Here is a 23,601-nt window from a genome sequence, read left to right on the forward strand (position 1 = left end):
AACATAGGTAATAATCCTTAGTAATAAGAGTGACCTATATTTTGACTGTGGATCAAGTAACTTTCTATATACCTCTTATAAAATATTTGCAACTACAAAAGACAGCTTCAAGAATTATTCAGTGCTTACATTTGGGCTCTGATTTCCTATAACTATTTTCTGCTGATGTTGGTAACACAGAATGAAGGAACGCTTCAGGGAATTTTAATTGCATGTTAATAATAGGTACCTGGCTTGATGAATTTCAACATCTGCTTCAGAGTTTGTGTATTTACAAAACTAGTTAGAACTGACACTGTGTCTTTGAACTGAGAATCAGCCTCGCATTGTGAGAATGGTTCTATCACCTGAGAGGGTTCCAGTTTGTATTCATCCTGTGGCTTCTTATTCGGCATTTATGGAAATATTTTAATTCCTGCTTTGTGAAGAGGCTGGGATACTATGGGATTCAAAACTCTCTGTCTGGGGCTTTTTTGTATTAGCTTTTTATCTTATATTTATACACCTATACCTGCCAACATTGAAGAAACTTGGAAAGTAATGGCCTTGGATGCAGTTGCTAAAACTTGTACACTTATGGTAAGAATGATATAATTTTTTTCAATAATTAAGAATGAATACTTGTGAATACTTTGATAATACTATAGATATAATTTTGAAAGAAATGTTACTTTTCAGAGAATATTGTTAAATTGATTTTCACTTGAGTTCTAAGACAAAAAAAGTCCCATAATTATAGTATAAAGACATGAATTTTTGGTAATAGTGTTTTTTGACATTAAATTGGGACTTTTGTTATTTCCATGGCTTCTATTGTCTGTCTCCAATTGTAAATTGCTGGATTCCTGGGGTTATCTCAGAATATGTAAAGTGGATATAATTGGTGTACAAATAGTTCCCTTATCATCAGAAACTGCCACTTTTGGCACTGTAATATATATGCTTTAATTGCATTTACATATATCTCCACTGTCTTCTAAATATATCAGTTTATAGTATAGAATAAATATATTCAGAAGAGTGCATACAGGGAGGAAATAACAACTTTAACTTGAGATTCTTTCAATTTGTGCTCTTTTATGTGCAAAGTGGGTACCTTTCCAAATGTCCCTTGATAGCTCTAACAGTTGGAGGAAGAACATCAAGGGCAGCAACATTAGTAGATGATCAGAAGAGACAGCAGTCCATGGTGTAAGAAAAAGAGGCACAGTTCTGTGACTCAGCCATCTTTAGATGCTGATCTCTGAGTCTTCCAGCTAGTACCACAGGACTCTCACTTTCTCCACAGTCTTCTCTTTTTAAAATGTTCTGGTTCCTTCATTGAAGTAAATGGAAGAATACATGAGCAAGCCCATGTCAGTTCCACAGATAAACTCTTGGTTTTCTCCTTTGATTATTTCATGTGCATTTAAACCCATGGATGACAAATATTCATGTTTTCATCAACATCACAACATTATGAGAACACTCAACTGTAAAATGCTGATGTTAATTTCTCAGCTCCAAATGTTTCCAACCATCACTTATCTATAATGAACATACATACTTTATGTATTTTACACTATGAATTATTATTATCTTGTACATTTAAAATGATGAAGCAAAATAAAGGTGTAAATAAAGTTTATCCTAGCAAATTTAGAAATCTTCGGTAGTTTTAGCACTCAATTCTGTAATTCAAGGTTGCAAAGACAATAACAATTGTTGATGTTTAACCCAAAGTGAAAACTAAAGTTCTTTATAATATAGCCTTGAAAAAATAAGTATATTATTGTATAGTCATAAGTTGTTTTGGAAGTGTTCTATAAAATATCCATATATAACCTTGAGAAAGTTCTTGGACTGACTTACATTATACAAATTAACCTAAAAGTGAGGATACTAATTGTAAATATTTGTCAGCATTGTTCTGTGTGTTAAAGATCAGGCATGTTAGAAGAACATGTGATAATCTCTACATTAGTAGTTCTTATTATAGTCTTAAAATGCTTGAGGATCAATTGCATACAGAAAATGTTGACATAAAAGAAATAAGACCATTACTACGTTAATTTTATAAAGCGAATTTATGGAATGAAAAAATTATATGGGGATATATATATATTTCCCAAGTACTCATATTAATGGGTCATCTATTTGATAATACTTAATTGGCAAGAATACTCAAGAACTATTTTACTACATTTTAACTAATCAATTAGTGTGTGCGTGTGTGCGTGTGTGTGTGTGTGTGTGTGTGTGTGTGTGTGTTAGGGGGAAGGTGCACGCCACAGCTTGTGTAGAAGTCACAGAACATCATTGAAAAGTCAATCTTCCTCTTTCCCTAGGTGGGTCTTGCAAATGTTCATGATTAGAAGTAGGTACCTTTACCTACTGAGACAACTCACTGGCCTCCCCAAAATTGTTAATGTAAAGTATACTTAAATATTGAGGCAAGATTTGCTGAATGTTAGCATGAAATGCACTTTTCTATATACACTAAAAATATTGGCTTATCTAATCTCAAATATAGCTCAGTAAGAAATTACTATTGCCTGGATTTTAAAAAATTGAAGTGCAGAGAGTACATGGATTAGTAGTTTTCTTTTTTTTTTAAATTTTGTTTTTACTATATTTTTATTAGTTAAGATAATTTTTGAACTTAATTATATTTTGATGATATTCTCCCCCCACCAAGTCCTTCAACATCCTCCCCTCCTTTCTACCCACCAACTCTAAGTTCATTCTCAAGAAACAAACCCAATATCCCTGGAAGGCCTGTTCTTTTCAAAAGAGAAACAGAGGAGTGGATCTGGGGAAGAGGAGACATGGGGGGTGACCTGGGAGGAGTGGAGGAAGGGATTCTGTATGAGAGAAGAACAAACAAACTAACAAACAAATAGAAATAAAATAAAAAATCCAAACCCAATACAACAATAAACCCCCCAAAACCTAGAAAACAAAATACAAAAACACCCAGAAAGTTAAAAAAAAAAAAAAAAAAACTAAACTGTAACCATATAAAATTACACAAAAAAAATTTTGGAGTCCATTACATGTTCGTCAACTACTTCTGAACATGAGGCTTGTCCTGGAGTGAATAATATACCCAGTGTTACTCCACCAGAAAAAAAACTGATTTTTTTTCCTCCTAGTAAGTATTAAGTTCAATTCAGTAGTAATCTTTACCCTAAATAAGATAAAACAAAAACTATCACATAGAAGTTTGACAAGAAAAAACAACAGAAGGAAAAGAGCCCAAAAGAAGATACAATAATAAAAGACCCACTCCTTCACGCACTCATGAATTCCATAAAATCTCTAAACTGGAAGCCATAATATAAATGCAGAGGACCTGATGCAGACCTGTGCAGTCCCAGTGTTTGCTTCTCCAGTCTCTGTGAGTTCATATGAACTTTTTTTCATGTTTGTGAGTGATGACATGCATGGCTACAGTTTTCTGCATACATTCCCTTCATCAGCGTGTAAAGAATATTCGTAAGTACCCTGCATGGTAGTACATGTAGAGAATGGCTGTAAGTGCCCTATAACACTCTAATACATGCAGTAATAAAGACCATTTAAAGTATCGTTGGATGTGAAGACTTAAAATTTGCTCCTTAAATAGTTCCTAGGTAAACTGGTAAATTAATCTCAGAAAAATACCTGCATAAAATCGAAGAAGAATTTTAGAGAAGTGGGCCATGGGAAACTGAATTAGCTTTAGAGTGAAACAGCAGCAAATGCAGATCATGTATGATGTGGTCATAGGATAATACTTAAAAAGTAAATTAAATAAAATAACTTTAAATGGAAAATACGACAATATACAAAATTAGAAGGATTATAAGAGTTAGGATTTTTAGTGAGAATTTATAATTGAGAAATAAATACAAAAGGTCTTTAAAATTCATTTTTTCTGAATGCTATTTAATCTAAAACACCTGAGATTTTCAAAAGCAGAAGTCTCACCCACTAAGATCTTCACTATATTATTTGGGGTTAATTTTACAATTTTTTTTATTTGTTTGGTTACTTTGTGGGGTTTTCCCCCCATTTTCTTTTTCTAAACATTTTCTTCACATGTATCTTATATTACAGATCTAATGTTGAATTATTTTGCTTATTTTGTTTTGATTTATAGGCTCTGTGTCTTGAAAATATAGGTGTTATGAGATATGAAGAGTTTGTTTCCATGATAATCAGCCTGGATTATACACAACCACTTTCAGATGAACACGTCACAGTAACTGATACGGCCTTTGTTGACGTCCCTGTGCGTTTGTACTTACCCAAGAGGAAGTCGGAAGCCCCAAGAAGGGCTGTGATCTATTTTCATGGCGGGGGTTTTTGTTTCGGAAGTTTCAGTAAGTTCATCACAGAAGGATAAAGAATAACTGGCTGCATGTTTGTGATGTACAAGTATTGGTATATTCACATACACTTATAAGGGCATGCTTAATATAGATGTACATATTAGATATTCAACACTGGGGTTGGGGATTTAGCTCAGTGGTAGAGTGATTGCCTAGCAAGTGCAAGGCCCTGGGTTCAGTCCTTAGCTCTGAAAAAAAAAAAAAAAAAAAAAAAAAAAAGATATACAACACAATCAGAGGTACAAATGTTTTAGATGAATGACCTGATAGAGATTTTCACTGCAAGGTTTGGTCTATACTGATTAACATTTGTTTCCTTTTGTTTTTGAGATGGGACTCATCTATGTCAGCCCGCTCTGGAGCTCACTAATTAGCAGATGGTAGCCTTTTACTTATGATCATCTGCCTCTTGATTACTGGGATGTAGGCATGTGACTCACACCTATTTTATGCAGTGCAGGGGTTCACACTCAGGGGTTCCTACTCAGGGGTTCCTGAAGCCCAGATAGCATCCTAACAAGTTAGCCCCAGACCAATCTCTTACTGAAGGTAGCATTTTAATCTCACCATGAAAATGTGGGATAAAACATACTAAAAAATGACATGGACAAGTCAATTGCTACGGAGTTTTCTCCTGGGTTTCAGAATAACTTTAGCAGTTATAACATTGACAGGATATATATCAGAAGCACATGCTCTTGCTACAAGAGGAAGTTTGTAATTTGTTATAAATAACATTAGTAAGAGTGAGGGTAAAGCTTAGAGAAAAGTTTTTCAACTTGACTCTAAGGAGAAAAAATAAAAAAGAACTTTATAATAGCAAGCCCTATCCATGAAGTCCAGATAGGACTTCTCTGCCTGACTCCTGTAATATTATAAGGGACATATTTAGCTAATAAAAGCAAAAAGATAGAAAATTAGCCTTTATAAAAACTTTGGAAAATTCAATAATAGACTGTAACAATATATATAAAGTCATTGTAAGTAAACTATAAAAACAAGCCAAAATTATGGAATTATAAAAATTTTAAAATAATATATGAATATTTATCAGCTTAAGGTAATATTTAAATAGCCAAGATTCCCTAATTAAACAAAAGATAAGAGTGTTTTAATATGTTAAAGAAAACTGAGTATGCTTCCTTGCCCTTGAAAAATGGCAACAGATTTCAATGTATTGAAAGCTAGTGGTTCGCATCAGTCCTTGTCCCATGCTTGGCACAGGTCTTAAAGTATTGCTTGTGCATTTCAAATGTATTTTCCCAGTTATTCAAGGTTTATAAAGTACAGAAGTTAGACAGAGACTCAAGATAAAATAAATGTGTCCTATTTGTACATCTAAGCCTTACAATAACTTGCTAAGGGAGCTTTAAAATCATAGTTGCCATTCACTGAGTAGTGGTTCTCAAGATCCACTGCTGAAGTGCTTTAATAGAGTTTCTCATTGTGGTGACCCCAAACCATGAAATTATTTTTGCTGTTACTTTATAACTGTAATTTTCAACTGTTATGAATAGTAATGTAAATATCTGATATTAACCCTTGTGAAATGGTCATTTGGTCACAAAGGGGTCGCAATCCACAGGTTGAGGACCACCACCTGAGATTTTGCATTAATGTCCTAATTACATTATATATGAGGATGTATTCCAAAAAGCAGAGGTCCTAAGGAATTATGTTGCTATCTTAGACAACCAATTATCTATATTTATATCACACACACACACACACACACACACACACACACACACGCACACACACACGTATTTAAAGAGAGAATTATTACATGCCTTTTTCTTGAATTTATGGCCCAATTGAAAGATTATGCCAAGAGTTCATGTAGATGAATGTTAAAATGGTAATTTCTAATGGACAAATTGAAAGTTAATGTTTAGCTGTTGATAAGAGAGTCTTGGATTATATAGACTTAGCTGTCGTGACTGTAGGAAGACAAATTAACTTCTACTGTTTAAAACCTCCAGACTGAAGGATCAGAGCATAGTACAGTGTAACAGTCCACAAAGAGATATGACAAGGGTTGTTGTGTAACTAAGAGAAGAGGGTGAGATGAAACTAGACTGTGCCAAGCCTAATTATTTCTTTAAAATACCAATTTACAAAGTCATCCCCCTTCCTCTATGGAGAGAGATTCAAGAATGTTGAACTGGTTTAGTGACCTTTACGTGGAAACCAAGATTCCTGCTTAAATCTGAAATCACATTTCTCATAGAGATACCCATCATTATTCATGTTACTTTTTTGATTATAATGAGTACTTTGACCTTTCTCTCTTCATTTCAGAGCAGAGGGCTTTTGATTTCCTGAACAGATGGACTGCAAACAAACTTGATGCTGTTGTTGTGGGAATCGAGTAAGAGTTAAATTTCTTTGACTAGTATGATTTTTGCCTTAACTGTGTATATGTTCAATTTCTGAATAACACATCTATGTCGGAAATATAATTTTTAAATTTTACTATATATTGTCTGTCACAATTGCTTCATAGACTACCCCTTAAAGGGTCCCAACTAATCTCCTTTAATTGTGGAAAATTTTGAATCATCTCCTAAGTTTAGTATTTTATAAAATTCTATTGTTGAGATCTTGTATGGAACATGTGTGTCCCATATCACATCTGTAGGAGGGAGCAAATTAAACATTGCATGCTTAAAACATTTGGTCATATTTAGGCCATCCCCTCCCCTCCATTCCCATCTCCTCCAGGGCCAAGACTCCCCTGGGGACTCATTTAAACCTGATGGATTCAGTACAGGCAGGTCCAGTCCCCTCCTTCCAGGCTGAGCATGTGTCCCTGTGTAAGCCCAAGGTTCCAAAGAGCCAGCTCATACACTAAAAATGGCACCCTAGGAAAGAGACAGGGATTGCCCAATGACAGAGAAATGGATGAGATCTACACGAACAACCTGGATGACAGTGGGAGTAACGAAGGGCAAGGTTTGAGGGAAAGAAAGCTTAAGGGAGCAGGAGATCCCAGCTAGATCAAGAACAGAGAGGGTGAACAAGGAATAACAGACCATGATAAATGAAGACCACATGAGAACAGGAATAGGCAGAGTGCTGGAGAGGTCCCCTGAAATCCATAATGATACATTTTCTATAGACTGCTGGCAATGGTCGAGAGAAAGCCTGATCTGACCTAGTTTGGCTGTCAGATGTCCAAACACCCTAACAGTCAAGCTGGAACTCTCATCCAATAACTGATGGAAGTGGAAGCAGAGATCCTCAGCCAGGCCTCAGGTGGAGGTCCATGTGTCCAATTATCGAGAAATAGGAGGGACTGTAAGAGCGTGAATTGTTGAGCCCAAGACTGGAAAAAGCACAGGGACAAATAGCCAAATGAATGGAAGCACATGAATTATGAACCAAAGGCTGTGGAGCCCCCATCTGGATCAGGCCCTCTGGATAAGTGAGACAATTGAATAGCTTGAACTGTTTGGGAGTCATCCAGGCTGTGGGACCAGGACCTGTCAAAATAATTATTATTTAAAAGGTTATAGGTAATGAAGTTTGGGACCAGTTGAAATCTTTGACACATACTCTCAAAAGTGATTTGTACTCTGGTTGTATTTGGAGCATGCATATTGGAGTATCTCAGGACAGCCCATTATTTTCTTTCTCATATTAATATGCTCTAGATTTCTGAATCTGAGTTTGACTCTGAAATTCATCATTTTTAAGAGGAATTTTTTCTTCCATCTTCTCTTTAGTTCATGGTAACAAAAACATAATAAGAATACAATATTTTTTTCTTTTTTGAGACTGGGTTTCTCTGTGTAGTTTTGTGCCTTTCCTGGATCTCACTCTGTAGCCCAGGCTGGCCTTGAACTCACAGAGATTAAAAGTGCTGGGATTAAAGGTGTGTGCCACTACTGCCTGGCCAGAATACAATATTTTTAATCTTACATAATAATGATATTTCAAAGGAAATAGTGGCTGACATGTTTATTATTCTTATAGTACCCAGAAGAAATTTTAAATTAGTGACTGGATTATGATACTGGAACAGTCTCCTTTTTTTGTAGTAATCCAAAGTAATTGGAATATTTTAAGTTCATTTTCATGTAATGATACAGGTTTATACCTGTTACACATTTCATCTTATCATTATGATTTGCACTATGCTAAATTTACTGTGTTTGACATAAATAGATATAAACATCTTTTGTGTATATAGGTACATCTAAATTATCATTTAGGACATTCTAGGGCAATTTATATTATATTCTAGGAACTAAAACATGAACATTTAACATTAAATATAGATACTTATAAATTTTGACCTTCTGAAGAATGAAAAGAGAACAAGATAATTTCATAGTCAGTTACTTTCACTAAGAACATGAGCCTGAATGGGACTAATCTGGGTCCTCTGCATGTATATTACAGTTACACAGCTTGATCTTCTAGTGGGACTCCTAACAGTGGGAGCAGGGGCTGCCTCTTACTCTTTTGCCAGTCTGTGGGAACCTATTCCTCATACTAGATTGCCTTGCTGAGCCTTAATACAAGGGGAGGTGTTTAGTCTTACTGAAACTTGATATGCCATGTTTTGTTGATATCCATGGGAGGCCTGCTTTTTTGAATAGAATGGAAACAGGGGAAGAGTGGATGGGTAAGGGTGGGGGTGGAGAACACAGGACAGGGGACAGGACTAGGAGGAGAGGAGGGTGAGGAAACTGTGTCTGGGATATAGGGATACAGAAAGAAAGGAAGGAAGGAGTAAAGGAAGGAAGGAGAGAAAGAAAGAAAGAAAAGAAAGAGAGAAAGAACATAAAGAAAGTTATAGAATATCTCCAATATTAAATGCACTTGAAATAAAAATTTTACTTACAAACCTGAGTTTGTAACAATTTGCTAGCTTCAGGCATAATGTCATCCATTGACTTAATTATGTATTTCAAATACATTTATATTGATTTTCATTTTAGTTAAACATTAGGAAAAAACTCTGGATCAATTTTTGAAAGTTGCATAGTGTGGTTTGGGTTAAAGGCATGTCTTAGATGTGTGAGACCTTGTTGCACACATATGTTCCACATGCTCTCCTGTTCTGTGTTAAAGCTACAGGCTAGCTCCTCAGCATCACTTTCCGGCACAACTTGAAGATGGCATCACTGCAGTCAAGTTTTTCCTTCAGGATAAAATTCTTACAAAATATGGAGTAGATCCTACCCGAATTGCTATTTCTGGAGACAGCTCTGGGGGCACTCTGGCAGCAGCAGTGACTCAGCAGGTATGGTATTTTTGGCTCTATGCTGGAGAGTAGTAGTTTCAGCTCCTTGTTCTTTGGCTGGATCCGTTCATCTGGTATCATTCCTTGAAAAGGAACATTCATTCCCACAGAATTACAATGGTGCTTGAATGAAACATCAACTAATCATATCAGGACTAATTTGGGTTATATACTTACTGTTGATCTACGTCTCTCTTCATGTTGATATTACTTTTATTTCAGCCTTCATTTTCTTTTGTAAAAGTTGGTTCTAGTACTGCATTTCTCAGGCATTAAAACATTATACAGAATCTTGTTTATACTTAACAAAGAAAAACATAATAATATTTTAATTAGGCTTGTAATGGGATATGCAGGCTCTGGGATGGTTACCCCCAGGCTGATATTGAAACTTCCTGCTAAAACACACTAGACCTCATTTTTTAAGTAGGGTCTCTTCAATTCTTCAACAATATTAAAATGCTAGAGTAGAAATAATGTAACTCTCTTATTGAATTTAGTTTATAATTATTATTAAATAATTTAAATAGTTCTCAGGTATTTATTGATAGCACACAAAATTATAGCAGATATTTCTATGAGCTACATACTGTCATATCCTGGAGAAGTTCACTTATAATTCTGTTTTCTAGAATTTTTGTACAACCATATCTTTAATGACTAGAGAGTTTTCCTTTCCAATCCTTATGTCTTTTTTTCCCTTTATTAATGGACTGGCTATGGCCTCCAATATAGTATCATGTTGTTGGGGTTTTTTGCTTTTTTGGGGGGGGTCTACCACCCAGCTCCCAAATAAATCACACACAAAGGCTTATTCTTATTCATAAGTGCTGGTCTTAGCTTGGATTATTTCTCATCAGATTTTCTTAACTTTAAATTATCCCATCTTCTTTTTGCTTCTGGGATTTTCCCATTCTCTTACTTCTGTAAATGTACTTTTACTCCTTGACTTGCTGTGTAGCTGGGTGGCTGGCCCCTGGAGTCCTCCTTCTTCTCTGGTTACTACTTCCTTTCAGTCCTCCATCTCTTTTTTTCTCCTGCTTCCCAGATTTTTCCTTCTGTATATTCTTTCTGTCTGCCAGCCCTTCCTATCCTTTCTCTTGTCTTGCTATTGGCCGTTCGGTTATTCATTATACCAATCAGGTGTTTTAGACTGACAAAGTAACACAGCTTCACAGAATTAAACAAATGCAACATAAACAAAAGTAATATACCTTAAAATATTATTCTACAACATATCATTTGTAATTGTTATTACTTTAATGTTTGAAATATTTTAACTTACTATCTTGTTAATAGACATTTAAATGTACTGAATGCTTTAAGAAGTTGGTAATTTCTAGAAAGTATTATATTTCATTTGTTCAAAGAGTCTGTAGCTGTCAGTTGAAACAGATTGAGAGTCGATGTTATCTACCTGTTATATCCTTTACTGATAACTTTGAGTTAAAACATTAGAAGGGGAGGTTGTATAATTTTTAAGGAGATAGAGTTTAGTTGGAGAAAGTGGGGTACTGGCAACCTGCCTTATTCCTTGTAGAATAAGTTCTGCTTTGGCCCATATCTCTGCTTCCCTCTTCTGCTGAGATAGGAAAAAGCAACAGCCACTTAGTCTCACTGATACAAATCAACCTGCTATTTTTCCTCAGTATGTAGACTGTTTTTCATCCAACTATAAGCTAAAATAAATCTTATCCCCCTTGCTTTCTGTCAGGTATTTTGTTAGAGAAACAACAGAAGTAACTAAAATAATTGACACTGAGAACTGAAATCATTGTCATGAAGGACTGACCACCTAGTTTCAACTTCTGTGTAGAAAGAATAAAGCCTAGAGAAGTTGGAAAGCGATGTAAGCAGTGATTGACAGACAATAATAGGGAGAGTTTGCAAGATTCAAATGCTAACTGAAATGAGGACAAAGAAGACTGTACTCATGAGGTTTCCATGTGGAACACATACTTCCTTAGGAATCAGATTAGAAGCAGGTTGTGCTAATTTCTCTCAAAGTATCTGGCTGCCTTCTGCCTTTTGTCTTGAGATTCAAGTAACACTGAATTAAAAGTAATGGATTTGTTTGCCAAGGGTAACTATAAGATAAAATAGCAGTTAGGCTGTGCCATAATTATTGCTTACATCATTCATCAGATTTAGAGTAGAAGAGAGCATATAGCAAGGCAGAAACTATGAAAAAAAAACACAAGTTGATGAGTAAAGGAGCCTATATCTAGTTAAATTGAGGACAAAGAGAGTTCAGACAAACTAAGTATGGTTATTAAAGAGATTGGTGTCATTGAAGAGAAAATTTTAACTCTCAATAGGAAAGATGCTTTGAGAGCAAGACTCATTGGTCAAGAGTTTTGGGCTCACCATACAATTTTATTTGAAAGGAGAATGTCTGAGGAAATTTCCCCCAATTAAATCATGGAGGCACAAAGAAGCTACCACCAACATGGTCCAAGGAGACCAGGATACAATGTTTACAGGCACAAGAATGTGACTGTCTATGCAATCCTAGTTTTACAGGCATAAGAGATACAAAAATGAGGTGTTACTGAACTTTGTACCAAAGTTCCAGAAAGCCATGGCTGATTTTATTTCATCTTGCTCTGGAAAAGCATTTATGAGATTTAAGAGCTTTCTTTTCTTTTCCTTTCTTTTTTTTTTTAAGTTTTTTTTTTTTTTTTTTCGAGAGTGGGTTTCTCTGGGTAGTTTTGTGCCTTTCTTGGAACTTGCTTTGTAGACCAGGTTGGCCTCGAACTCACAGAGATCCGCCTGGCTCTGCCTCCCCAGTGCTGGGATTAAAGGCCTATGCCACCACCGCCTGGCTTAAGAGCTTTGTGATAGAGTATTTACAGATTTCTAAATACATTTAATCCATAAATAAGGAAAAATCAATTCTTCCATTGTTATTTGAAGAAGCATAGTGAGAGCAGATACCCCTGTTTCACTTATAACTTTAGAGGAAATGTTTTCAGTCTTATTTTCATTTGGTTTATTGTTGGCTACTGGTTTCTTGTGTATAGTCTTTGTATTTCTGAAATGTACTCCGTGTTTCATGAGGGTTTTTTTTTTTTTTAATCATGAATGACTGGTGGATTTTTAAGAAAAATTTCTGCATCTCTTATATTTCAACTATTTCAATCTTTGTTTTTCATTATATTTACATATAGAGTTTTATTTATAAATTGGTATATTTTGAACTATTTTTTGTTTTTTGGATTTTCTGAGACAGGGTTTCTCTGTGTAGTTTTGGTGCCTGTTCTGGATCTCTCTCTGTAGACGAGGCTAGCCTCAAAATCACAGAGGTCCACTTGGCTTTGCCTCCTGAGTGCTGGGATTAAAGGTGTGTGCCACCACAGCCTGGCTATTTTATTTGTTTTCACTCTTGGAATAAAGTCAACTTGATCCTATTTTATGACCTTTTCAAGTGTTGTTGAATTTGATTTAGTTATTGAGGATTGTTAAGTCTGTGTTCACCTTGGAAACTGATCAATGATTTCCCTTTTTGTTCTGGCCTCATCCAGCGTTGATATCAGTGCTATATAGACTTTATAGAATGATATTGGAAGCATCATTAACCTTCTTATTTTATAGCTATATTTGGTAATATTGACTAGTTTATGGAATCATTTGATAAATCTCTTCAGTCCTAAGGTTTTATTTCTTGCATGGTTCTTATTAATGTTTAAATTTCATTTCATATTATAATTAATTGAAGGTTTATTATAGCCTATAGGTTTTTTATTAGCTAGAAGTTTGTTAAGTTTCATTTTGTAACCAATTTCACACTTTGAGGTTTAAAAGTTCTTTGTTCTGTGTTAGCATTTTAACAATAATGTGAAACAACATTGTATTAGTCATGGATACTAAAATGTCTACTATATTTAGATTTGGTAAATTTTCTTCCATAATTACTTTGACTAGTTTTCCTAAAGCTTTAGTTTGTATCTCATTGCTGTCCTGTACTCCAGCATGATTTCTCACCATGGCACCAATAAGCAAGCTAAGGCAGTTCTCAGGGGATACCTTCTCTATACATAAATTTACTTAACCTGTCCTAAAATCTGTTGTAGAGTATCAGAATGGATGCCCATGGAGCTCAGTGAAGGTTGCTTTTCTCTTTTCACCTAAGATCTGCTGAGGAAGATTCTCCTTTTCTTCAACATATTAGATATTAGTGTGCTTGGTTTTGTCTTCTTTAAAAGAGAAATTAGTTCTCTGCTAAAGTCGCAAGCACAGGGCCTGTAAGGGTCTGTACCAGGACATATATACATCATATATACATATATATGTGTGTGTGTGTGTGTGTGTGTGTGTGTGTATGTGTGTATGTGTATATATATATGTGTGTGTGTGTGTGTGTGTATATATATATATATATATATATATGTGTGTGTGTATGTGTATGTATATATACATACATATACTTATTTATGTGTTATGACTGTTCTCTTGCTGTTTTTTTGGGAGGACTCCTAACATGGGAGTGGGTGTGTCTCTGACTCTTTTTGCCTGCTTTTGGTACTCTTTTCCTCCTACTGGGTTGCCTTGTCCAGCCTCAAAATGAAGGCTTTTGCCTTCTCTTTGTATATATTTTTTGTACATGTTAGGTTGTTGTCTCTTGGATGCCTGCTTTTTTCTGAAGGGAAATAGAAGAGGAGTGGATCTGTGGCAGAGGGAAGGTTGAGTGGGAGCTGGGAGGAATGGAAGGAGGGGAAACTATGGTTGGGATGTATTGTATAAGAGAAGAATATATTTTCAATAAAAAAGAAATAGTTCTCTGAAAAAAATTTCATGCTCTCCCCTAACCACCTAAGTTTACATCCTCTTTAAAAAAAAACACATTGAATCTAATTTGTCCCATATAGACCTGGATGTGGGATTACCGACTGATCATGTTCAGTTTACTAAGGGCTACAATCTTAGAGGAAACTGAGTCTCCCTTTCCCAGCAGCTATCAAATGTCAACAGTTACTCCACTAAGGGTGAGACCTCATGCCCACTTCTCTCTGTTCAGGAATTTAGTATAATTTGGGCTTGCACAGATCTTGTACATGATGCCACAAGTACCATGAGTTCATATGTACAACTGTCCTGCTGTGTCCAGACAGTTTCCGTATAGTCACCCACTACCTCTGGCTCTTGCAATCTTTCTGTACCTGAGCCTTAGGAGGAGCTAAGTCATATAGATGTCCCATTTAGGGCTGAGCATTATAGTCTCTAGTCCTCCCCATCTTGGCCATTTGTCAAGAGTAATTTCTACAAATCTAAAATAAATTACCAACTAAATTCCTCCATCACCTTTAAGACTGTGTTGTTTCTATTAGTTACATTTGGTGAAACATACTTGTATATCTTTCCTCCTTTTATCTTTTGTCACTGGATTCCCTTATCTTTTCTTTCATCCTCTCTCATATACTCCAGAAACATTTTTAAATGATAGTTAAGTAGTTTGACATTTTAATACTGATTAAAGGCATTTTTAACATAACCATACTTTACAACAGCACTCAATGTAGGTTTGTCCCCATGTCTGTGTGTCGGGGTTACATTTCGTCTTTTGGTATATTGGAAGCCCTTGCCTCACTGGACATCATATTTTTTTTTTCAGGTGCAGATTGATCCTGAAGTAAAGCACAAACTCAAGTTGCAAGCTTTACTTTATCCTGGCTTACAGGTAATTGACACTTCTTTGCCATCTCATCGAGACAATGAACATGGTGTAGTTCTGACAAGGGACATAGCCATAAAACTTGTGAGTTTGTTTTTCACCAAGGATGAGGCGCTTCCACAGGCAATGAGAAAAAACCAGCACATGCCTCTGGAATCCAGACATCTGTTTAGGTTTGTTAACTGGAGCACTCTTCTTCCTGAAAAGTATAGAAAGCACCATGTGTACACTGAGCCTGTGCTTGGGAGATCCTCTTATTCACTGCCGGCACTGATGGATCACAGAGCATTGCCCTTGTTAGCTGATGATGCCCAGTTACAGCATTTGCCACGGACATATGTTCTTACCTGCCAATATGATGTCCTGAGGGATGATGGAATTATGTATGTTTCAAGACTTCAAAATGTCGGAGTTCAAGTTTTTCATGACCATATTGAGGATGGAATCCATGGAGCCTTATCATATATGACGTCACCACTTTACTTGCATCTAGGACTGAGGATAAAAGATATGTATATTAGTTGGCTGGACAAGAATTTATAATTACAGTTTCCCTCGATGAAGTTTAATTGTGAAAATATTTTAGTTGTAAAAAGAACAATATGATCTGTGTTGTCTAAAGTTAGATTTGAATCAATTAAAAGTTATTGTGTGTTCTTGAACTAAGTAATATGTTTTCTGTCTTTTAAACTCTGTATTTGTAAAATGTAAGTTAGTGTATTTCCCCTGAATTATAATTTACTATTATTATGGTGGTTGCCAAAGGAGCCATTGCTTCATGAATTCAAGAAATGTCCATCACTATCATTATATGTAAAATTTCAGATAGCTGTTATTTATTCATTCACATACATATATGTAGTTTGCCTTGATATTTTTCATATTAATATTGACTAGATATTAAGTTATTGACAGATATGAAATTTTTACTGAAAAATTGCTATATGGTATTTAAAGACAATCCAATTTTCTTATTCTTGTAAAATTTGATAGAGTAACAGATTTTTTTAATCTAATAATTTTACAGGAATATGCTATTTTTATTCTATTTTTTTTTGATATTTTCTCCCCAAGTACATGGTTTTTAATTTCAATATTCAGTTTCAAGAGCATGTTTTATTTATTTTTTCTTGAGGTATACCCATATGAGTGTTTTTTTTTTATTGAAAGCATGTTTTTTCATACAATATTTTCTGATTTATGGTTCTCCCTTCCCCAACTCCTCCCACATCCTCCCCACACACCCAAATTCATACCCCTTCTTTCTCTTTCTCATTAGAAAACAAACAGCCTAAGTTTAGAGGAGGGTTGTTTATTTGTTTGTTTTATCTTGAATTTTAGTTTTAGTGCCTATTTATTTCCCCCACTTTGGGTATTCTCCTATTGGAAATTTCTTTTTTTAAATAAAGACTTTTATTTTATAATTAATTTAAATTTATATATCAGCCATGGATTCCCCTGTCCTCCAACTCCCCAGCCTTCCCCCACAATCCACCCCCCATTCCCACCTCCTCCAAGGCAAGGTCTGCCCTGGGAATTCAGCCCAGCCTGGTAGATTCAGCTGAGGCAGGTCCAGTCCCTTCCTCCCTACACCAAGGCTGAGCAAAGTGTCCCAGCATAGGCCCTTGGTTCCAAAAAGCCAGCTCATACACCATGTAGCTGTTTTTAGTCATCTTTACATGAATTCATTTTGTTCTCCTTTATTAAAAAATACTGCCTTCTTCATTCCTGAGAACAAAAATCAACATGAAACACTATATAATCAGAAAGGAAAATTTGACAAAAGATTGAGAATCTTTTCCAAAAGTCCAGTTTATGTTCAACCATAGTAGCTCATATCTGTGATCATAGCTTGTGGGAGGCTGAGGCAGTGGGATACCTAGGCCATCCTGGTATACAGAAAGAGTCTCTGACTTAAAAATTAAAACAACATAGTTTATTTCTGTCATCTACCAAAAAATATTGACTCACTGTCTGAAACTCCATTTGGAGTTTTGAGTCATTCTTAGGGATATTGTAGAATTTCCATTCTGCAGGAATTTTGCACTAGGCCTCAGCTATGGGAGAATATACCTGTGTGCTTCACCATAGAGAGTAGGAGAACTTGAACAAAAAGCAGAATCTGTGACTCAGCTTTATACTTACCCTCAACCCAGTTCAGTCTGTCCCCATGTAATCTGAACCACTCATGACATATCCTGTGTCTTGCATCTCACAGCAGAGATGAGGCAGGGCTGGAAAGTTTGAATGAGGTTTTAACTAGGGTTCATAAATAGCAAAAGGGATCCTATGTATAGAATCAGAAGTCCTGGCTCATGCCTTTCTTTTGAAGTTTACTTTAGGGATGCTTTCTTCATGAACTCCCAGCCTTCCACTTGCAGAGTTCTGTCTTTTGGGAGTGAAGAGAGGATAAAGAAGAATGTTTTCACTTTGCTCTTTACCTAGGAAACCAACAGGAACATAATTAAATATTTAATGTCTATTATAGTGGTTCTTAACAGCTGGTTTCTAATGCTGCAACCCTTCAATATATTTCCTCATGTTGTGGTGACTCCCAACCATAAAATTATTTTGTGGCCACTTAGTAACTGTAATTTTTCTACTGTTATGAATTGTGGTACAAATATTTAATATGCAACCCCCTTGAAAGGATCAATTGACCCTTAAAGTGGTCTGGACCCACAGGTCGAGAACCACTGGTCTATTATATTTACACAGTGGTCTCAGAGCCCTTCTGAGTGAAACTGAAATGATTACTTTCTTAACAAGGAAGAGAACAGTAAAATCAGTAAATTTATCTTTCAGATATAGGGAAAACTTCAGATTGTTAAGTATCTCTAAGGAAATGTTTCATATAAGCTTATCATAGAAACTTTTTATTTACATAGTTATAATTGATAAATAGTTCTCTTATATTTTTTAGAAAGAGCTGCTCACAAGACTGTTTCTCATGCATCTATAAAAAGAGTACCTTCTTTGTGGGTTTGCCAGTTTTTAGTTAACCAGAAGCTACAGTGAGGGTTTCTTGTGTGTTCTTGTCAAACACCTGCCAGGGTAAGGTTCCAGGAGAGGAAGAACAGTAATTAGCAACAATTTGCATTTTTTAAACTATGAAATGTTCATTCATGTAAATAATAATACTATCTTCAAAAAGATAATTATCTGCTGGATGGTGATTGCACCTTCATTTAATCCCAGCACTGGGGAGGTAGAGTCAAGCAGATCTCCAAGAGTTGGAGGCCATCCTTATCTACAGAAAGAGTTCTAGGACAGCCAAACCTACACAGAGAAACCCTGTCTTTAAAAAAAAGATAAGCATCTGATAAAGATTTTTACTTGAAAATTGTAAAGGTGTTGCTATATTGATGTACAGACTCCTTACTACAGGTTTACTTTAGAAGATATAATTTGCCAAGAGCATTATGACTTGGAATGAAATAGTATCTTAGAAGTGAGATGAAACTTGAATCAAGTCATTGCTTCAAAACTGTGAACATCAGTTTCTTGTAGACAAGATATATAGAAGTACACACTTGGTTGTACAAATCCTAATTTGTTGGTTAGATTACTATGCACTATAAAAGCTAATCTTTATTGTGGCTCATTCAGTGAACTTTATGATGTTCATTTACACTGATAGCGTGGTATGTATGTATTTAGTGCTGAACTCTGGTCAACTTGACACACAAACACATCACTGTTAAGCTGTACCTTTCCTTTCTATTCATCCCCAAGATCTCACATTGTAAACATCACTAACTTTAAAAGTTCCAATCTTTACAAATTCAAACACATTAAAATTTCAGTCCCTTTAAAATAGCCAATCTCTTTTAAAATCCAACGTCTTTTAAAATTCAAAGTCTCTCAACTGTGGATTCCAGTAAAATACTCCCTTAATTCAAGAGGGAAAAAACTTACTTCAACAGTCATAATGAATCAAAGCAAAATCAAACTTCAATTGGGCAATGTCTGTGATCCACTCTCAATTTTCTGGACTCTTCTAAAGGGCTTGAATCACTTCTTGCAGCTCTGCCCTCTGTTGCACACACAGCTTGTCTCATAGGCTTCAGCTGGCTCCACTCACCTGCTGCTGCTGTTCTTCATGGTTATCCCATGGTACTGGCATCTCCAAAATGCTAGGGTCTTCTGCTGCAAGGGGGCTGCACCTTCACCAATAGCCTCTATTGGTCACCATTTCGGTGACCATTAAACATTACCAAGTTCAGCTGCCAATAATCTTAGTCACTTCTGGAACATAGCTTGTGTATGCTAACCCTGGGTAAGCACTTTCTACAAGATTTTTCCTCTATGATGCTGGTCTCTTCACCCCAGCTGTCCAGAATGACAGAATCTCTATTCAGAATAGCAAACAGCCCTAATAAAGTCTATAAACTTCCTTCAGAAACTTCACAAATCAGGTCTCCATGTTCTCCACTGCTCTCAATGATCTCATCTCCCAAGGTTGTACAGAATAGCTCACTGACATCACCACACTCAATGTCTTTTCTAGCCCACAGATTCAAAGTCCTTCTACAATCCTTCCCAAAACATGGTCAAGTCTGTTATAGCAACATTCCACTGTGCTGGTAACATCTTGTCTTAGTTTGGGTTTTTATTTCTGTAAGAAAACAATATTACAAAAAAAAAAGAAGAAGAAGAAGAAGAAGTTTGAGAGGAAAGGGTTTGTCTTCTATTTCCATATTACTGTTCACTATTGAAGGAAGTCAGGATAGGAATTCAAACAGGATGGGAACCTGAAGGCAGGTGCTGATGCAGAGGCCATAGAGGGATACTGTTTACTGGCTTGCTACTCCTGGCTTGCTTAGCCTGCTCTCTTATGGAATCTAGGCCTACCAGCCAAGGGATGGCACCACTCACCATGGACTGGACCCTCCCCCATAAATCACTAATTAAGAAAATGCCTTACAGCTGGGTCTTATGGAAGCATATTCTTAATTGAGGTTCATTCCTTTCAGACAACTCTACTTTGTGTGTCAGGTTGGCGTAGACTAGCCAGCACAGTGCTTTAAAATATTTTTGATGTGATAATTTGATAATGGTTAAATGAACTATTCTCTGATGGATGAAATGCTGTTCATTAAAGGATTTGTGAAATGACTAAAAGAAAAAAATTACTCCTTCCTCTAAAGACTCAGACTGTTTCCAAAGAGGGGCAGAAAGAGTGTAAGAACCAGAAGTGATGGTAGACTAAATTTAAAAAAAAAAATGTCCTCTGGACTTATGCAAACTCACAGTAGTTGTGACAGTATGCACAAGACCCATACAAGCCTAATCCAGACCAATCCCACCATGGAGAGGAGAGGTGGACTCAAAGTCCACTCCTAGCCAAGGAAATTTTCATGATTCTTAGCTATGGGAGAGATAGGATAAGTTTTATCTTAAAGAATAGTCCCTGGTACTTCTATGACACCTTAGTGCACTGGTTCTCAACCTGTGGGTCATGACACCCTTGGGAGTTGAATGAGGGGTCACAAATCAGATATCCCGCATGTCAGATATTCACACTACAATTCATAACAATAGCAAAATTACAGTCATGAAATAGCAACAAAAATAATTTTATGGTTGTGGTTCACCACAACATGAGGAAATGCATTACAGGGTCACAGCACTAGAAACTTTAAGAACCACTGTTCTAGTAGAAGGCCACACATTGAAAAGTATTAGGCCATCCAAAATTAGCCTGATGCGGTAAATTAGACAAATTTGAATGAGAAAGGAAGGGTTGGTTCTGGGAAGAATTTTGAGTTTGGTCTTGATATCTGGATGCTGTGTGATCTGAAAAGGAATTGAGATTACATTTTAATGAATATTTAACTGGTAGGTATATTTTCATCTGGAAATAATATAAATTCAGATAATCATATTCAACAAAAACATCTCACAGAATTTTTCAGTTTTCTGTATGGTCAGTGTCTACTCCTTAATGCAATTATTGCCTTCATGTAGATGTATTTTATAGAATGCTCAAGATTGGATTTCAAAAATATCAGTGGAAATAATATTCCATATTTCTCCAGAATGGATATTTATGATTTTGGCAAGTCATGTATTATTAAACATGTTAAATTCAGCCAAATGCCAAAGAAAATAATGAGCTTTATCTTTAAAAGCTCATTAGAAGCATAGCTTTAACTGTTATGCACATTGTTTTGCTCTGACACTGAGACCTAATCATTTCAACATATTAGAGAGGGGGTAGTTTGTGCATATCCTGTTCAGGAGAATGAATGAGGGGATGTTCTTCAATTTAGCCTCACAGCTGTAACTCTAAGAGGTTACCAACACTCATCTCAGGCAAAAGTTTCTTTAAGGAGTACACATGTTACAGAAGACAAGACAATTAATGTTAGGGTTTATTGCATGGAGCTTTTTTGTCTTGAAAATGTTTTAGGTCTAGGAATATTCTGATTCTTTTTAGTCTGTGATGGTCCATAGTATATTATATGGTATTTTATATAGATATTAAATAATTATGAATCAGAATTGTTTAAAAAGTACAGAAGTTGGAAGATATTTTTTTAAAAAGAGGTTTATAATGTAACAAGGAAAACAAATGTATGCTTATAGGGATTAGGAGAAATGGGCAAGCCCATAGTCAGATACTGATTTAGTTCTAAAAGTTCTTGACTCTTGATGGGTACCTCAGGTTGTACCAGGCTGCCTTCCAGAGAAGTGAGGTATGCCTTCATATGAATTCAAACCCTGTGTAGAATTCAAACTCTGGGATATTGTACATTTGTTTCACAGGATATTAGAACAAACCATAGAATTTGTAGCTTTTTTGTCTGGGAATAAAAAAGGTACCTTAAATGTAGCAGTGTGTGACAAATGAAATGTACTCATAGTAGCTAAATATCCTGAAATTTTATGAACAATTCAGATCTAAAAACTATCAATCTTTTGCCAAGCAAAATGTTACTTTAAACCTACTAATTACTTTCATAGTTCTCTGGAATAGTAACATTTTTCCTTTGGAAAATTTCATTATTCTGATACCTTGAGAAATTATGTCAGTTTTGGCATCCTCCAATTGTCTATACTACAGTTACCATGTTCCCAGTTAGGATAATCAGTTTCTTTGATCAACTTTACTAGTACAACCCTCAACATAACAGTACAGGATATCACCTAACTGACCATAATAATTATATTCAAGCAGCAGTCTAGAAAATATATTCTGTCATAGTATATAAAAAATAAGTTGTTGGTATAGAACAAGCTTAGAAACATTATATAGATAAACGTTTCCTAACATCAGTGCAGATGTTTCTGTAATAATTTGACTAGTAATAAAAGAGCATGTTTTCACTGATCTTTCAAATGTCTGCAGCAAATTTATTTATGCATGGAGTGTTTTAAGATCCCAAACAAACCTGTTGGGTCACAGCTGCAGCTAAGTTCCCACCAGCACTGTTCCCAGATACATCAAATCTTCTAGGGTCTACACCATTTGTTTCAAGGATGTCTTCTCATAAGAACCATCATAAGGCACTGTGCACATCTTCAAACTGATGTGGAAAATGGTATTTGGGGGCTAAGCCATAGATGTGTGAAGAAGAATTATTTCAAATGAATGAAATTAAATTTTATATGGTATCTCTCTAAAATCAAAGTCCAGTTTTCCTTTATTCGGATATATTTATTATTAACAAATAACAAATATTATTGCTAACTATGTACCCACAAATATATTGTACCCCAAAACCTTGTCTGATTTCATTATTATGCTGGTAAAAATGAGTAAAAATTGAATTCACCTTGAGGTGAAAATAAAAGAATGAAAAATATAGCAGGTAATAGGTAATTTCCCTAATACATTTCCCAGCATTTTATTTTTACTATTATTATACTTTGCTGGAATTAATCAATGATGAACAAATATTATTAGTTTCATGTTTAAGCTTCACCTAATATCAAAGCAGTATGTGACCATTCTGTTTATTTATTTATTTATTTATTTATTTATTTATTATTTATTTATTTACTTATTTATTTGCTTGGTTTTTCGCGACAGGGTTTCTCTGTGTAGCTTTGTATCTTTCCTGGAACTCACTTGGTAGCCCAGGTTGGCCTCAAAATCACAGAGATCTGGCTGGCTCTGCCTCTCGAGTGCTGGGATTAAAGGTGTATGCCACCACCGCCCGGCCTGTTTTATTAATTACTTCATTTTTCTATTAATTCCTATCAAACTGATTTCCTATCATTTATTACCTCAGTGTGCTATTTGCCTGTTTCTATGTGTAGTTTAAAGACTAATTGTTTTCATTGATGATTATGCTATGATATACAGTAAACTA

General features: G+C 35.5%; 1 protein-coding gene across 1 annotated transcript; it reads left to right on the plus strand.

Annotated features, from left to right (window-relative positions):
• The first annotated feature begins 224 nt into the window (after nucleotides 1-224).
• LOC118586365 (arylacetamide deacetylase-like 2) lies at nucleotides 225-15,946 on the plus strand. Its single transcript, XM_036191531.1, has 5 exons — nucleotides 225-579; nucleotides 4,124-4,346; nucleotides 6,657-6,726; nucleotides 9,438-9,609; nucleotides 15,221-15,946. The coding sequence occupies exons 1-5, from the start codon at nucleotides 442-444 to the stop codon at nucleotides 15,821-15,823; spliced, it is 1,206 nt and encodes a 401-aa protein (XP_036047424.1). The 5' UTR covers nucleotides 225-441; the 3' UTR covers nucleotides 15,824-15,946.
• Nucleotides 15,947-23,601: the final 7,655 nt, after the last annotated feature.

This window comes from Onychomys torridus, chromosome 6 (assembly GCF_903995425.1).
Source record: "Onychomys torridus chromosome 6, mOncTor1.1, whole genome shotgun sequence".
NCBI lineage: Eukaryota > Metazoa > Chordata > Mammalia > Rodentia > Cricetidae > Onychomys > Onychomys torridus.

Bases quoted from the DNA above. Each gene is read 5' to 3' on its own strand.
- LOC118586365 (XM_036191531.1), top strand. From the start codon at position 442: ATGGGATTCAAAACTCTCTGTCTGGGGCTTTTTTGTATTAGCTTTTTA. The intron at 580-4,123 runs GTAAGAATGATA...TTTGATTTATAG, and splicing joins CTAAAACTTGTACACTTATG to GCTCTGTGTCTTGAAAATAT. The intron at 4,347-6,656 runs GTAAGTTCATCA...TCTTCATTTCAG, and splicing joins TTTTTGTTTCGGAAGTTTCA to AGCAGAGGGCTTTTGATTTC.